Source organism: Curcuma longa, chromosome 3 (assembly GCF_044706935.1).
Source record: "Curcuma longa cultivar G26 ecotype Majalengka, Jawa Barat chromosome 3, ITB_CL_G26_1.1, whole genome shotgun sequence".
In the NCBI taxonomy this organism is placed as follows: domain Eukaryota; kingdom Viridiplantae; phylum Streptophyta; class Magnoliopsida; order Zingiberales; family Zingiberaceae; genus Curcuma; species Curcuma longa.
Window position 1 is genome coordinate 4,709,233 of NC_133863.1, and position 18,289 is coordinate 4,727,521.

Genomic DNA, 18,289 nt, shown 5'->3' on the forward strand with positions numbered 1-18,289 from the left:
GAAAGAAATTCAATAAAAGAGATGACGATTAGATAAAAAGTGATCTTTAACTATCCTATAAATTCGAAACACAGTTTGTGAGTCTCTATTGGTTTTGAACCTCCAACTTCTTTAATCAGAGATAAATGGGGAGTTATGGGTGATGCTTCTGCTACTCAATAATTGAGGCATCATTAACGTACGCCACTAGATTGCAGCTGTTAATCTTTGCAAATAGTGCCTTGGATTTCTAGAACAGTTCTAATGTGAAACAATGTGGAATAGTTTGCAGTAGGAACTTTGGCCAGGACAAAAATTAGATGATTTGGGAGTAGATAAAATATCCCAGTTACTTTATGTACACACCAACAAAGTTACAGAACAAAAGAAAGCACTTAACTGTATAACCGCCTGCTTGTTTTGAAATAAGCTTTGCTTCTTCGCTATGTGAAGGGACTACTTATTGAGAGCTTCCTCCTACTTATCATCGCTTCTTCGCTTGTTTAGCTTAAGGAATTGTATGCAATTTCTCTTCAGATGTCCTAGTTGACCACAATGAAAACATTTTACCTCAGACAGCACCTGTGACTTGGCCATCCTGATCTCAGTTTTAGTCTTAGGAGATTTCTTCTTTTGGAAACTTTCCTCTACATCTTTGGGCTTGGACGAACCTTTTAGCATGTCAGATGCTTCTCTTTTGATAGTCCGCTCAGCATTACTCAGCATATTTAGAAGCTCACGCAAAGATGTCTCAATTCTATTTTTCAGGAAGTTGGTTATGAACTGACTGAATGACTCTGGGAGAGACTGCAAGATTAAATCAATGTACACGTTGTTGTCCATACCAATTCCGAGATCCTCTAATTTCTCCACCATATTGATCATCTTTAGAACATGATCATGTACTGAAGATCCCTCTGTCATGCGAGTCTGAAAGAGGTCCCTCAAGATCCGATATCTACTAATACGAGATTTTGCACCATACAACTTGTCTAAGCGAGCATGAATCTCATATGCGTGTGATATGTTTTTATATTGCTTTTGAAGCTCATCAGACATTGATGTAATCATATAATATTTAGCCTTCAAATCATCATCTCGCCACTTTTGTAAAGTGATCTTTTCTTCCTCAGTGGCGTCATCATTCACACCAGCAGGGGGGCTGTGTTCAAGTACATAGGTTAATTTCTCGAAATCAAGAACAATTTTCAAATTTCTTAGCCAGTCAAGATAATTGAAACCCAAAAGCTTGTGAGCATCGAGTATGCATGCAACCGGATTCTTTTTCATTCTAGGATTCAACAATCTGCAATACAAAATAAACAAATGTTTAAAAAAACACACATTCAAGATAAAGCATTTTTAATGAAAATGTACCTCGCATTATTTCAAACAACATATCGAAATGGATACTTAAATTTAACATGTTTTGAATTTCAGGTATATGATATTTGGTGTTTAGGTTTCAAGTTGGTTAATTTTTTAAAGACAACTCAAAAAAGAATCCAACCCGACCGGCATGTATATAACTTAATATTATACACTTGATTAATTAATTAATTACAAATAAATTTTTATACACTAGACATACATACTTATGGATGACTATTGGCTTAGACAAATCATCACATATTTAACTTAATCATCTGAAAATGAATACTTAAATTTCACATTTTTTGAATTTCAAGCATATGATATTTGGTGTTTAGGTTTCAAGTTTGTTAGTTTTTTAAACAAAACTTGAAAAAGAATCTAACATGAACCACATGTATATAACTATACATTATACACTTGCACATGCACACCTATGGAGGTTATGGAGGACTAAATTGACATATTTGACCTGATCTTGAAATGTATACTTAAATAAACATTTTTGAATTTCAGGTATATGATATTTGGGTTTCAAGTTGGTTAGTTTTTTAAACAAAACTCAAAAAAGAATCCAGCATGAATCTCATGTATATAAACTATACATTATTCATTTGATTAATTAATTAATTACGGTTACACTTCTATACGTTGCACATAGACACTAATGGACGACTAAATTGACATATTAGACCTGATCTTGATATTGAAATGGATACTTAAATTTCACATTTTTCAATTTCAGGTATATGATATTTGGTGTTTGAGTTTCAAGTTGACTAATTTTTTAAATCAAACTAAAAAAGGAATCCAACCTGAAGTGCATGTATATAACTATATATTATAAACTTGATTAATTAATTTCCAACAAAGAGTCTAAAACCCAAGCACTTGTCCATGATGTCACTTCTTGATTAACTCATTTGAAGTGGCCTTCTCAATCGACAGACTAAAAACTACTCCAAATATCTCTTAACCGAATATTCTAAATTGCTCCTATTTGATAGCCTTGCTCAACTAGTATAGTCATGTTCAATTTGGCACATAGTTTAACTAAGACTAAAAAAACATAAAACTACTCCATCTAACATAAATTGTACCTAGATGTCCGATGCAAATTTGATTTGGATGATTTATTTAGGATGATGTGCAGATCAATATGCTGAAAACTTTGGGAGGTTCGAACAGTAAACTAGCTGCACAATCAAAGTCTGCATTTGCTTATTTTAAAAAAAACAAGAAGTTTGGACCAGCTTTATCAAGTGTCAAATTACGATCTAAATAAGACTTCAAAACAGATATATTGTTCTCTAGTGTATAAGGAACTACCAAAAAATTTACAACTGAAAAGGCATGATTAGGTTTCGTTCAAGGCTCTAAATTTAAAGCTAGCAGTTTTAAGAAGACAAAATACGATAGGTAGTAATGATTATCAACAAAATAGATGCAAGATGTGCAAGGCAAAGAGAGGGATTATTACTCTTTTCCCTGTTGTGGCATTTTTCCAGTGGAAGGATGCTTGTGCATGGCATTATTAGGTGGCTCATGCTTTCCCTGATATTCCAAAGAATCCAACATGGGCAGTTTCCTGTCTTTTGTAATTTCATTAGAGCTGTCATCACTGATTTCACAAAATGGATTTCCATCAAGACATTGTACTACTCTTTCTTCCAGACTATTAGAGTTGTTTGCTAATTGCTGCTTGACAGTCCTACAATCATCTGTGATACGATCATAACAATTCTCAGATGCACAGACAATATTTCTGTTCTGAGACATTCTTTCTCTTGTGGTAGGATTAGGACAAATTTGCACTTGGTGGTGATGCATGTTTGTGTTGATGTTAACTTGACTCTCAGGACATAAGCTTCTGCTGCAGTCTCGCCTTTTGGAATAAGATGCATGTGCAAAATTCCTATTCTGAGGTGTACATTTTTCTGCAGAAGGATTAGGACAAACTTGCACTGGATGAGGATGCATGTTCGAATTGATGTTAACTTGCCTTCCATTGTACTCTAGTTTTTTGGAATTTGATGCATGCTCAAAGTTCCTGCTCTGAGACATTCTTTCTTCTGCAGTAGGATTAGTATAAATTGGTGATATCTGGTGATGAATGTTTGGACAAATGTTAACTTGACTCTTGGAGCATGCACTTTCATCGTAGTTTTGCCTTTTGGAATCAGATGCATGCTCAAAGTTCCTGTTCCCAGATGTTCTTTCCTCTGTGGGAGGATCAGGACAAATTTGCACAGGAAGGTGATGCGTGTTTGAATTGATATTAATTTGATTCTCAGAGTCTTGCCTTTTGGAATCAGATGCATGAACAATAATCCTGTTCCCAGATATTCTTCCTTCGGCATAAGGATTAGGATAAATTTGCTCTGGGAGGTGATGCGTGTTTGAATTGATGTTAACTCGCCTCTTGGAACATGCACTTCCATTGTACTCCAGCTTTTTGGAATCAGAAGCATGCTCAAGGTTCCTGTTCCAAGATATTCCTTCAGCAATAGGATGAGAACAAATTGGCACATCACTGTGATGCATGTTTGAATGGATGTTAACTTGACTCTTGGAGCAAGCACTTCCATGGTACTCTCTCCTTTCGGAATCAGATACATGTTCCTCGTTACTGTTCTGAGACATTTTTTCATCTGCAGTAGGTTTAGAACAAATTTGCACTAGCTGGTGGTGCAAGTTTATATCTATGTTAACTTTATTCTCAGAGCATGCACTTTCACTGCAGTCTCGGCTTTTTGAATTCTTAGATTTGTCAACCAATTGCTCCACGATATTACTATTTTCAGCATTATCAGACTGTTCTGTTGCATGCCTAAATCCAAGTGGAAAATCTCTTGTTTTTATCTTTTCAGCATTATCACACTGTTCCGTTGCATACCTAAATCCAGACGGAAAATGTCTTATTGTTAGCTCTTTATTGGAATCTAGACATTTATTGGTTGGAGCACAAGACCCAGAGTTATCTTGCATGTTCGAATGGATGTTAACCTGACTCTTGGAGAATGCACTTCCATGGTACTCTCTCCTTTCGGAATCAGATACATGTTCCACGTTACTGTTCTGAGACATTTTTTCATCTGCAGCAGATTTAGAACAAATTTGCACTGGCTGGTGGTTCAAGTTTATATCTGTGTTAACTTGATTCTTGGAGCATGCACTTTCACTGCAGTCTCGGCTTTTTGAATTCTTAGATTTGTCAACCAATTGCCCCACGATATTACTATTTTCAGCATTATCAGACTGTTCTGTTGCATGCCCAAATCCAGGTGGAAAATCTCTTGTTTTTTTCTTTTCAGCAGCATTATCACACTGCTTTGTTGCATGCCTAAATCCAGGCGGAAAATGTCTTATTGTTAGCTCTTTATTGGAATCTAGACATTTATTGGTTGGAGCACAAGACCCAGAGTTATCTTGCATTTTTGAATGGATGTTAACTTGATTCTTGGAGCATGCACTTCCATGGTACTCTCTCCTTTTGGAATCAGATACATGTTCCTTGTTCATGTTCGGAGACATGTTTTCATCTGCAGTAGGTTTAGAACAAATTTGCACTGGCTGGTGGTTCAAGTTTATATCTATGTTAACTTGATTCTTGGAGCATGCACTTTCACTGCAGCCTCGGCTTTTTGAATTCTTAGATTTGTCAACTAATTGCTCCACGATATTACTATTTTCAGCATTATCAGACTGTTCTGTTGCATGCCTAAATCCAGGTGGAAAATCTCTTGTTTTTATCTTTTCAGCATTATCACACTGTTCTGTTGCATGCCTAAATCCAGGTGGAAAATGTCTTATTGTTAGCTCTTTATTGGAATCTAGACATTTATTGGTTGGAGCACAAGACCCAGAGTTATCTTGCATGTTCGAATGGATGTTAACTTGACTCTTGGAGCATGCACTTCCATGGTACTCTCTCCTTTCGGAATCAGATACATGTTCCACGTTACTGTTCTGAGACATTTTTTCATCTGCAGTAGATTTAGAACAAATTTGCACTGGCTGGTGGTGCAAGTTTATATCTGTGTTAACTTGATTCTTGAAGCATGCACTTTCACTGCAGTCTCGGCTTTTTGAATTCTTAGATTTGTCAACCAATTGCTTCATGATATTTCTATTTTCAGCATTATCAGACTGTTCTGTTGCATGCCTAAATCCAGGTGGAAAATCTCTTGTTTTTATCTTTTCAGCATTATCACACTGTTCCGTTGCATGCCTAAATCCAGGCGGAAAATGTCTTATTGTTAGCTCTTTATTGGAATCTAGACATTTATTGGTTGGAGCACAAGACCCAGAGTTCTCTTGCATTTTTGAATGGATGTTAACTTGATTCTTGGAGCATGCACTTCCATGGTACGCTCTCCTTTTGGAATCAGATACATGGTCCTTGTTAATGTTCTGAGACATGTTTTCATCTGCAGTAGGTTTAGAACAAATTTGCACTGGCTGGTGGTGCAAGTTTATATCTATGTTAACTTGATTCTTGGAGCATGCACTTTCACTGCAGCCTCGGCTTTTTGAATTCTTAGATTTGTCAACCAATTGCTCCACGATATTACTATTTTCAGCATTATCAGACTGTTCTGTTGCATGCCTAAATCCAGGTGGAAAATCTCTTATTGTTAGTTCTTTATTGGAATCTAGACAATTATTGGTTGGAACACACGACCCAGAGTTATCTTGCCGACTCCTGAAGGCACCCCACAGATAGTATCTTGCTTCAAATCCTACAAGAAAACCAAATCAAAAAAGTTAGTATCAAAGAAGGCCTAAAAATGGGTTGTCGTTGAATCAGATAATTTTCAGAGTTCAACAAATCTAACAAGCTGGCCAAGTCCAATTAAGTGATTTGATGAATAGACCATAAACTGATTGCTTGTAATTACAAACTGGGCGGAATCTAATCCTGAAGCCACAAACCTAAACAAATAGCTAGGTTGTTTTCTAGTAACAAACCATTCTGAGTGATAAATATACTGTAGATTCCATTTTCATAATACATCAAGAAAACAACTATAGGTAATGATATAATTTTCATAGCATAATTAAACTTAAACAAGGATTTGCAATAAATAGAAACCAAGGTTTCAGATGAAAGAACTCAGATTATGGTGATGATTAGTATAGACAACTAAGCGATAACATCTAATGAAGACATGCAAAGGGAGAATCAACATTAGATAGTGAAAATATGAACACCATTGGATGAAAAATTCAACCGTGATTCATGAAAATTCAATTTACTATGAGTTTCCCTCTATTATATTCACGTGCAGAAGTAGAGTTTGAAAGCGCGTCTTTCCCAGAAATGCATTCAAGACTAGGGCTTTTTCATGGTCACCCACAAATGAAAAAAGAGATTCACTACACTAATTGATTCACTACACTTGACCACTGGCCCAAATGGGTAAGCCTGATCACAAAGGACCTATTCAGAGCCTGACTCATTGTGTCTGGTTGAATTGGGAGAAGTTATATATGGCAAGGAAATCAACTGTATAAATCATTTTCGGATTATTGCAGGTCATCCATTGTGTAAAGCATTTGTATATGAATTGTTTATGTTGTTTTTTTTTACACAAATTATGATAGAAGTAAATTCATGTTTTCATCAAGTCAACATAATTATTTTAAATAACATTTCAGTATGAATCCATATAAACACCTGAATATGTACCTTTATACTGCATATACGCAATGCAATTAGCCAAGTCTTTAAGCTAGATAATCTTCATATCCTTATTAAAAAAGGGAGAACCAGTTCACGAGGAAAGTATAAATTTGCAATGACTTAATACACCAATCATACTAGGATAACTTACTCTGACAATATTCTGGCAGTATAATGGAGGAAAATACAAGCATCTCAGCTTCATCAAGCACCACCCTCAAGGCAAGAACCTTCGTAGTGATGTGATCCAATAGATTATTGAGTGCTGTCCCTGCACTGAAATGCAATAGCATGTAAGTTTCTTTTCCTCTTTAAGATCATAGATCTAGGGAAGCAACATCAATAGTAAGTACTTGGAATTTTCTGAAAAGAAACAGAGAGCAATGCAGTCATCATTCGGCGGTGAATTATTGAAACTTGTAGGCCATTCATTTCTTGAGAGCTTTGTCATTTGCAGCACTGGTGGTAACTTAGTCACTATGTTACAAACCTTCTCACATGCTTTAATCGACATACAAGCTTTTAATGGACCAAATTCCTCATTGCAAACATCAAAGCATCCCCTGCATGCCATAAGATAAAAGTTAGGACAACTACGGATTATATCTAAAATTTAATAAAAATGGAATGCCAAATCAATAACACTGACCTCCAAACAGGACAACCAAGGAGTTGCACAGATAAGTCAAAGGGGAGAAAAGTGTTTTGTCTAGTTTTTTTTATTTCTACTTGCGAGAGTGCTAGCAGTTGACAAGAATTTTTAACAGGAGAATCTTGACAAGTAGAATTTGCATGAATCTCTTCATTCAAATGTCCCCCGCCTGAAATTAATCTTCCCCTCAGTCTACTCAAATTCCTTGGCATTTTTACTTCTAAAAGTTTCTCTTTAGTTGCTTCAGCAGATTTATCCACCAGCAATATCAATTTTCTCCTCTTATTCTTTGAGTGTTTCTCAAATCGCATTAGAGATGACCGAGAAAAGCCTGCGTTACTCTCATGTCTTTCCCCTATATTCTGCATGCTAGCACTCCTTTTAGTTTGCCTAAACTGACACTTCAAGTGCCCCATCGTTCCATGTTGGTTTGGCTCGACCATGGATGGCCTAGCCTTGCATTGTTCACAAGACCAACTTATCACTTCATGCTGACTAGGCAACTCATCCAAACAATATCTGCAATAACCATATGAATTTATATGGAAGACAACACAACATATAATAACCTAAGAAATCAAAAGAAGTGGCTTGATTAAGCCACAATAAGATACCTGTGCTGAGCAGAAGTCTGACAGTTGTTGCAAAACACAAGAAGTTCAGCATAGCCTGATACACCACAAATCTGGCAAACGGTCACCTGCAAAACCAAGTGCGTAATATTTTTTTTATCGAATAACAAATGGGCATACGCGAGGCAGCAAAAACATGCATTAAATCACGTCTCCTTTGGGACAAAAACAGTGGACTATAAATATTTTCATGGATAAGAAAGGTCCTCATAAAAAGTCCAATCTGTTGTCATCATCGTCAAATTGTGTTTGTTACATCTTGTTTTTCTTTAAACCTGTAGATCCGCAAAACTCACGGCCAGGAAGAAGGCATCAGCCTGACTAAAGTTGTTCAGATAGCTCCACAGGGACCAATCTGCTTAACTGGAACAAATCAGTCAACAGGAAGTCCAGGAATACCGTAGGAGACCATAAAGATCTATCTTTTCTAAGACTTGTTGTCATGATACTGTGGGCCTACTGATCAAAAAGCATTCTGCAGTAGTGAGATCCAGAGCCTCGCTAGCAACCTGGCTGAGGAAGAACAAGGTTTGATTGAGGCGGATGCACCCCAAGGCACAAGGGGGTCATGAGGCAACAAGGATTGGAGCTTAGCTTCCACTCTATGGCTGGCTATTCAGGAATAAGGCACTGACCCATTAATCCAGAACCTATTTGACTAAATGCTCTCATCCCTATTCTCCTCGTCCCTAGTGTAAAACACCCTACCTCAATGTCACATGGCAAGCAAGTTGCATCCCCTGAAATGCCATAAAAATTTCAGCTATGACATGATTTGAGGCCAGATTGCATGGATATTGATCTCCCCACTTCACATTTTTGGAGCCACAGCCCACCCTGCACTATTATAAATCCCAGTCAGGCAATCTTGCCATCTATGACAGCCTTCCATCGTCAGATTCTTCAGAGTATATTGTGGTTCAAATTGCAGTAAGTTTCCTTGCCCAACACTGTAAATGTCGTAGCTCTGAAGTTTGTTTGACAACCCTCTTTAAAACCTATTACTGCTCTGCTCTTGTGACTCAAAAAAGGCTTTGAACTAAAGCACTTATAAAGACAACAAACATCCTTTGTTGCACACTCAAGTTCAACAAAAGTAAACTACGAATGTGACTCAAAACGCTTTGAAGTAATGCACTCTTATCAGCAATTTTCTGGGTCGCATCATAACCCTTGTGCTGAATGTTTAGCTACCTTCATCTATATTTAAATGAAGTTTTTCCTATTTTATCGTTACTAACCAAGTTTTGTTTGGCCTATCTCTTCCTCTATTAATAAGCATATTTATCATCGTCTAATATTGCCTAACTGGGGCATTTGTTGGATGCCAAAGTACATGCTCATATTATTTTAAACTAGTCTCTTGGAGTTTCCTTCAATAGACGCAATCCCGATTTTCTTTCAAATGTTCTCGATTCTTATCTACCTATTCTTTTATATCCGCACATCTACTTTAACATTCTCATCTCTGCGACTCTCCTCTTTTGCTCGTAAGCTCGCTTCATAACTCAATATTCAATTCTATAAAACATAACATGTCTAACTGTCATTTTGTAAAACTTTTCTTTATGTTTTATAGGTATTTTACGATCAGAAAAAACATCTGAGATCCTTCTCCATTTTAATTATCATGTTTATATCTTATATAAAATATCTCTATTAACCTCTTCATCATTTTACAAAAATAATCCTAGATACTTAAAACTTAGTTATAGGTAATTCATCATCTCATAACTTAATAATTACTTTTCTATATCTACTACTACTTGTTAGAACCTCAAGTGGTGTTTTGATGTGTTGTCAAACAAATTTAAGTTAGGATTTGTTGTGTAGTTTATATATGTGTCTAAGTGTGTAAGGACTTAGAAGAACACACAGGTATCCGATGGCTTAGGAGCATCAGAGATGGCAAACCTTTGACAAAAGACGTCAGCGAGAGACAAGGATGGCACGGGAAAAGAGCCGACGGACTTGATACATTCGAGATACAAGGAGCTACAAAAGGTTACTTCAGTCGAGTGAGAAAGACTCACAGGAAGTGAGCCAGAAGGGCTCGGTGCATCCAAAGAATGAGAAGCCAAAAAGAAGTCTGCTCAAGGCGATCGAAACTAGGTTCGGGCGACCTAATGTCTAGGCAATCAGAGAATCATCTAAGCAATCGGAGAAGGCGAGATCAACGAATGGTAAAGTATAAAGGTTGATCATTTTCCAAGCGGTTGAAAGTCATCAATGAATCATCCAAACTCATTGTCGAAACGAATCAGAACGGCCACGTCAACAGTCTCCAAGCCACCAGACAAAGCTTCCAGGCGACCGGAGGTTGCTGAGTCATTCAAAACCATTGTCAAGTCATTGTCAAAGAGGATAAAGCTTGAAGTCATATCACTGTGGTCTGGGCGACCAAAAGTCTTTCAAGCAATCGGAAAGTGCCACGTTAGCATAACGGTCTAATCGAGATAAAGTCTATGAATAGGACTGAAGCTCGAAGAACAAAAATAACACACTTAAATACTTACTGATTCTTCTATTTTTTTACCATTTACTATTATACTTCATCATTGTAAAAGGCTTCCGACACGTTTTTGAATAGGAGAAGACAGTGGACATACTTGTCTAGTTCTTGGACTAGCAACTCGTGGATTGCAAACTAAGTAAAACTCTATGTCTCCTTGTCTCTTATGTTTTATTTGTTTAATTAATGTGTGCCCTTGCTAAGTCATTAGCAAGAGAAAATGTTGAATTACAGGTTTTCGTTATTCACCCCTCTCCTCTATGGGTTCAAACCACTTCCGCAACAGCAACATTACTAAACTTAAATTTCATATATTATATCTATACTCTACCAAACCTAAAACCTTTTACTTGCAATTTTTTGTGCTAAGATTCGAACTTTACATTTATTTCTTCACATGTCCCATCGACAAAAACAATATCATCTGCAAATAACATATAATATAGTAATATGTCTTGGATTTGTTTAGTGAATTCATCCATTACTAGTGTAAAAAGGTACGCATTTAAAATTGTTCCTTCCCAATCTTCATAGGAAACAATTCGATTAATCCATCTAGAATCTTCACTTTTATCATTGTCATACATATCTTTAATTGTTTAAATATATACTACACTAACACCTTTCTTTTCTAGGATTCTCCACACAATTTTCTTTGGGACTTTGTCATAAATTTTTTTTAGATTGATAAATACCATACGAATGTTACTACTTTTCTCGATACTTTTCAATCAGAATCTAAGAAGATATGTACCTTTCATTGTTGACCTTTTAGCCATGAATTCAAATTAATTTTCAATTACCTTTATCTCCTTCCTAAATCTTTTTTCTATCACTTTTTTTTAAAATTTTATAGTATGACTCATTAGTTTAATACACTTATAATTCGCACAATTTTGTAAATCTTCTTTTTTTTATACAAGAGAATTAGAGTACTTACTCTACATTAATAAAAAAATTATTTTCAATATCAGATTATATAACTATACAAGTTAATTAATTCCCTGTTTCCCTAGGCACTTCTATATCTATATTGAAATATCATCTGGTCCAATCATTTTCCCATTCGGCATTCTATTTAAGACTTGTTCTACTTCTAAAGTTTAAATTTTAATAAAAATTTAAAATTTTATACTCCTCTAACCTACTCAAGTTTCTTATACTAAATTGTTCACCTAAACCTTCTTAAACCTTGATTGAAAAGTTAAAGAAGATACCTTCCCCATCGCTTTTTTATTTCCTCATAATTCACTAGTACTCTATTAAATTCATCTTTAATGCATATTATTTGAGTAAGATCGCTTATTTTCCTTTCTCATCAAAATCATTATTAGTGTTAGAATATTTAAGGATAAATATTCTATTTTTCTTTTTTATAAAATAATTCTCCTAGAATAGATCCCTATATTCGTGTATAAATAGGGCCTTATGTCTTGTAATAAAACAAGATTCCATATTATTTTATATGGTATCAGAGCGGGATTAGGTTTAATTTTTTTTTCCTGCCGCCATGTGCGAAAGAGTTTTCCTCTCCTTCCTCTGAATCGCGGCGTCTCCTTCCTCGTCCCGCGCTTTTGTCTCGCCGTCGACCAAGCGCCTCTGATTTCAACGTTTGGAGCACGACGCCACGCGAAGGAGCCTTCCTCTCCTTCCTTCGGATTGCGACGTCGACCAAATCACGCCTCTGTCTCGCCATCGACAGAGGACCAGTCCCGATCTTTCCTGCGGTTCTGCTACTTCATCGGCGGTATTCTTGCACCGCATCCCTGCGTTCGCATGGCGTCTCTCGACGGTGGCCACGTCGACATTGGGCCGCAAGACGCTCAGCAACCACAGTGCCGCCAGGAGCAAATACAAAAGAAAGCGAGCAGCACGTGAATGCTTTGGTTGACGAAACAGGCCTTCGGTACGCTTCCCTACTCATCAACTTTGGTCTCTCGAAACAACAGACTTCCACCTCGTAAGGATGGCAAAAGATGTCCTTGGTGTGATCAATGCCACCGACTAGGACAGATGATTGATAAATGTTGGAGTCTACATGGTCGATCTTCCCGTGCTACGCAGATCGTCCAGAGTTCTGTCGCTCCTTCAGCTTCCACTTCACAGTTGCCACCAAATCCGACCCCACCGCCTTCCTATAACGACTTTCTGAAATGGTATGAGGATCGAAAGGTCTCTAATTCCCCTGTTGTCGTTACACTCACTGGTAATTCCTTTGCTGGCATATCTCGCTCTTCGAGTTCTTGATTCCGGGACCACCGATCATATCACTGGTAATAGATCACATTTTTCTTTTCTATCTACTTCTGGTTATTTACTCTTTATCACCCTGGCAAATGGTTCTCAAATTCAATCCCAAGGTGTCGGTATTGTTCATCCTTCCTCATCTCTTTCTATTCATAATGTTCTTTATATTCCCGGTGCTCCCTTTAATTTATTATCAATTAGTCAGCTTACTCGGTCTCTTGATTGTGTCATCTCGTTTACTAAATTTTCTGTTTCCTTACAGAATCGGAGTACGGAGAGAATGATTGACTTCGGATATGAGTTTCATAGCCTATATCGACTTTAACAGTTCTCTCTTGTTGGTTCGGCGGCGGCATCTCCCCTTCTTATTCATGCTCAGTTGGGACATCTAGGTCTTGATAAATTAAAACAATTACATTCTGGTCTTTCTCACTTAGATTCTTTATCTTGTGAATCATGTCAATTAGGAAAGCATATTGGTAGTTCTTTTTCTCCTCGCACTGTGAGTCAGGCTACGCCGCCTTTTGCTTTGGTTCATTCCGATGTTTGGGGTCCAAGTCGTGTTTCTTCTACATTGGGATCACGATACTTTGTTACCTTTATAGACGATTTTTCCCGTTGCACTTGGTTATATCTGATGAAGGATCGTTCAAAGTTGTTTTCTCTTTTTCAATCTTTTTTCTATGAAATTAAAACTCAATTTGGTATTTCTCTTCAAACCTTACAGAGTGATAATGCACGTGAGTATCTATCTACTACATTTCAAACCTTCTTAGCGTCTCATGGTGTGTTGCATCGGACGTCTTGTCCTCATACCCCTCAACAGAATAGAGTTGCTGAACGTAAGAATCGCCATCTTCTTAAGACCACCCGGACTCTTCTTCTCCATTCTCATGTTCCTCTTTAGTTTTAGGGTGACGCTGTACTTACTGCGTGTTATCTCATCAATCGCATGCCTTCCTCCACTCTACAAGGTTAAATACCTCATCATGTTCTTTATCCTCATCAGTCTCTTCATCCTTTACCACTTAGGGTTTTTGATTCTATATGTTTTGTTCATGCTCTCGATCTTGGCATTGACAAACTCTCTCCCCGATCTCATAAGTGTGTCTTCCTTGGGTACCCACGGTCTTCGAAAGGGTACAAGTGTTATTCCCCTACTCTCCGTCGATACTTCATCTCTGCTGATGTCACGTTCTTTGATTCGGTTTTATTTTTTGGACCTAAGGGATCACCGTCCGAGTTTTCTCCTTTTGCACCTACACCAATGGCTATCTGAGGAGTCTCTGTCGCCTCCGGAGACATCTCCTCCATTACATATTTATCAATGTCGTCCTCGTCCTGCTTTGCCGCCGACCACCACTGACACTTCCATGGACACATCTTTAGAGCCAAGTCTTTCACCTCGTCCTCCGGTCCCATCTCCTGGGTTTGATATTCCCATTGCACTTCAGAAAGATGTGCATTCCACTCGTAATCCTTCTCCTCATTATGTTTCTTTGAATTATCATCGTATTTCTCCTTCCTATTGTTACGAGATTACGGCAAAATAGACAACAAGAAAAATAAAGAGCACACACAGATTTACGTGGAAAACCCTTTACGGGTAAAAAACCACGGGCAGAGGAGAGAAAATTCACTATCAAAAGGTGGAATACAATGACGGCACACAATCTTTATGTTTTACAAATCTCATTGGAAACCCTAGTAATAATAAGCTTTTATAATAAGGAACAATCCATATCAGCCGTAGATCTGTCATAATTTGATTTGATCCATATCGGCCTTAGATCTGTCATAATTTGATTTTCACCATAGATCAGATCACACGGTATTCGGGTCACCAATATCTAACAATCTCCACCTTGACGCGAATTCCAAAAGCAAAGAGCAACTCAACACAACATGTCTTCAAAAGAATATTCTCCACCTCTTCCACAAAAGCCCTCACGGGCAAAGCTCAGCAACGAACACCAACCAAGTCCAAGCAATGCTTAAACTTGGCTAAAGGGAGTGACTTAGTCATCATATCGGCAGGATTATCATGAGTACTAATTTTGCTCACAATAATATCACCACGAGCAATAACATCACGTACAAAGTGATACCTCACATCGATGTGCTTTGTCCTTTCATGAAACATCTGATCCTTCGTGAGAAAAATAGCACTCTGACTATCACAAAAAATTGTAGTAATCTGTAAATCTTCACTAAGCTCACTGAACAGTCCTTTTAACCAAATAGCTTCCTTACAAGCTTCTGTAATAGCGATATATTCAGCCTCTGTAGTGGACAACGCAACTGTATTCTGTAAAGTAGCTTTCCAACTAATAGCACAACCACCAACAGTGAACACGTACCCCGTAAGTGATCTTCTTTTATCAAGGTCACCTGCAAAGTCAGAATCAACATATCCAATAACTCCATCTCTATTTCTCCCAAAATGTAAACAAACATCAGAAGTCCCTCGTAAATATCTGAAAATCCACTGAACTGCCTTCCAATGCTCTTTACCAGGATTTGCCATGTATCTACTAACTGCACTCACTGCATGTGATAAATCTGGACGTGAGCAAACCATAGCATACATGAGAGATCCCACTGCACTAGAATATGGAACTCGTGACATATAATCAACCTCATCATCTGACTGCGGACATAAATCAACTGAAAGTTTAAAATGAGCAGCTAATGGAGTACTAACAGGCTTGGCAGTATGCATGTTAAACCGATTAAGCACTTTCTCAATATACCCTTTTTGACTTAGATATAATTTACCTGCCTTTCTGTCTCTCAGAATCTCCATCCCAAGTATTTTCTTTGCAGCTCCCAAATCTTTCATCTCGAAATCTTTACTTAGTTGAGCTTTAACCTTTCTTATCTCTTCCTTATTATTGGCCGCAATCAACATATCATCAACATATAAAAGCAGATAAACCAATGACCCATCATCAGTCTTCTTAATATAGACACAACTGTCATAGCTGCTTCTTCTGAAATCATGAGTGGTCATAAATGAATCAAACCTTTTGTACCATTGTCTAGGTGACTGCTTCAGACCATAAAGAGACTTTTTCAGCAAGCATACATAGTCCTCTTTTCCTGAGACTGCAAAACCTTCTGGTTGTTGCATATAGATATCTTCCTCAAGTTCCCCATGTAGGAATGCTGTCTTCACATCCAACTGCTCCAACTCAAAGTCATGCATCGCCACAATACCAAGCAAGGCTCGAATCGAACTATGCTTTACAACTGGAGAAAACACATCTGTGAAGTCTACTCCTGGAACCTGACTAAAGCCTTTAGCAACTAGTCTTGCCTTGTATCTGGCTTCTTCAACTCCCGGTATTCCTTCTTTTCTTTTAAATACCCACTTGCAGCGAACAACTTTCTTACCCTTAGGTAATTTCACCAAGTCCCATGTGTTGTTCTTACCAAGTGACTCCATCTCCTCTTGCATAGCAATCATCCACTTACCAGAATTATCGCAGCTAATTGCCTCTGAATATGTCTCAGATTCTTCACCGGAATCAATCTCCTCAGCCACGTTTAAGGCATAAGCGACCAAATCAGCCTCTGCATATCTCTGAGGGCGTCTAATTTCTCTTCGAGGCCTATCTTTTGCAATGGAATATTGTAAAGGTGCTTGTGATGAGCCAGCACCATCCACAGAATCTGAAATAGGCTCCGGAGTAGTCTCTATAGATATCGGCTCAATCTCAATCTCCACCTGTGTGCTTGTCTTCTGCTTATCTCCCTCAGAAGGAGTTTTAGATGGAGACCCCTGAAGCATACTAGTTTCATCAAAAATAACATCTCTACTGATGACGACTTTCCCAGTCTCTGGACACCAAAGTTTGTATCCCTTCACTCCTTGTCTAAAGCCTATAAATATGCACTTCACCGAACGAGGCTCCAACTTCCCATTATCAACATGAGCATACGCAGGACATCCAAAAATTCTCAAATCAGAGTAACTAGAAGGAGTACCAGACCATATTTCTTGTGGAGTTTTCTTTTCAATAGCAATCGATGGAGAGCGATTGATAAGATAACATGCATATGCAGCGGCTTCGGCCCAAAAAGACTTTGGTAACTCAGCATTAAGGAGCATACAACGCACCTTCTCCATCAAAGTCCTATTCATCCTTTCTGCTACACCATTTTGTTGAGGATTATGCCGAACTGTATGATGCCTCACAATACCTTCAGATCTGCATAAGACATTAAACTCATCAGAACAAAACTCCAAACCATTATCAGTTCGGAGATGCTTCACTTGTCTCCCTGTCTGCTTCTCAATCATGACCTTCCACTCCTTGAAGGTAGAAAAAACATCACTCTTTTGTTTCAAAAAAAATGTCCAAACCTTCCTGGAGAAATCATCAATAATAGTCAACATGTAAAGCGCACCACCTTTAGATGGTACTCTAGAAGGCCCCCACAAATCAGAGTGAATGTAGTCTAGTGTACCCTTTGTGTTATGAATGCCAGCTGAGAACTTAACTCTTTTCTGCTTACCAAAAACACAGTGCTCGCAGAACTTCAGCTTTATAATACTTTGACCATCAAGAAGTCCTCTCTTGCTCAATTCGACCATGTCATTCTCACTCATATGACCCAAACGCATATGCCAAAGCTTAGTAACATCAGAATCAGACATAGACGAACTAGCGACGGCAACATCACCAATAACTGTGGATCCCTGCAGAACATATAAACTGGCGGTTTTCCTCAGCCCCTTCATCACAACGAGAGACCCTTTACTGACCTTCACAACTCCACCTTCACCAGTGTACTTGTACCCTTTAGAATCAAGAGTACTCAAAGAGATCAGATTTCTCTTCATGTCAGGGACGTGCCTCACATCACCAAGTGTCCGAATAGCGCCATCAAACATCTTAATTCTAACCATACCAATACCAGCAATTCTGCAAGATGCATTATTGCCCATCAACACAGAACCTCTCGAAACCGTTTCATATGATGAAAACCAGTCCCGATTGGGACACATATGAAACGTGCAACCAGAATCAAGAATCCACTCTTCACTTTGCTTCGAATCAACATCAGATGCAACAAGGAGTTCACCATCACTGTAATTTTCAGCAACATCAGCTTCACCAGACTTCTCTGGTTGTTTTCCCTTCAGATTTTCATCAGCTCTTTTATTTTTATTCTGCAGCTTGTAACATTCTGATTTGATGTGA

General features: G+C 37.9%; 1 protein-coding gene across 1 annotated transcript; it reads right to left on the reverse strand.

Annotated features, from left to right (window-relative positions):
* Positions 1 to 261: 261 nt before the first annotated feature.
* LOC141823105 (uncharacterized) lies at positions 262 to 14,501 on the reverse strand. Its single transcript, XM_074710377.1, has 9 exons — positions 14,315 to 14,501; positions 8,596 to 8,675; positions 8,303 to 8,388; positions 7,686 to 8,207; positions 7,390 to 7,599; positions 7,188 to 7,312; positions 5,960 to 6,092; positions 2,831 to 4,246; positions 262 to 1,285 (listed from the first exon to the last, which is right to left on the reverse strand). Exons 1-9 carry the CDS (start codon positions 14,499 to 14,501, stop codon positions 457 to 459), a joined length of 3,588 nt encoding a protein of 1,195 aa, XP_074566478.1. The 3' UTR covers positions 262 to 456.
* Between the last annotated feature and the right edge of the window lie 3,788 nt (positions 14,502 to 18,289).

Coding starts and splice junctions, on each gene's coding strand:
- LOC141823105 (XM_074710377.1), bottom strand. CDS start 14,501: ATGGGACCGGAGGACGAGGTGAAAGACTTGGCTCTAAAGATGTGTCCA. Junction 8,389..8,595: donor TGAGTTTTGCGGATCTACAG/GTTTAAAGAAAA, acceptor TTGGTTTTGCAG/GTGACCGTTTGCCAGATTTG. Junction 6,093..7,187: donor ACTGCCAGAATATTGTCAGA/GTAAGTTATCCT, acceptor GTTTTCTTGTAG/GATTTGAAGCAAGATACTAT.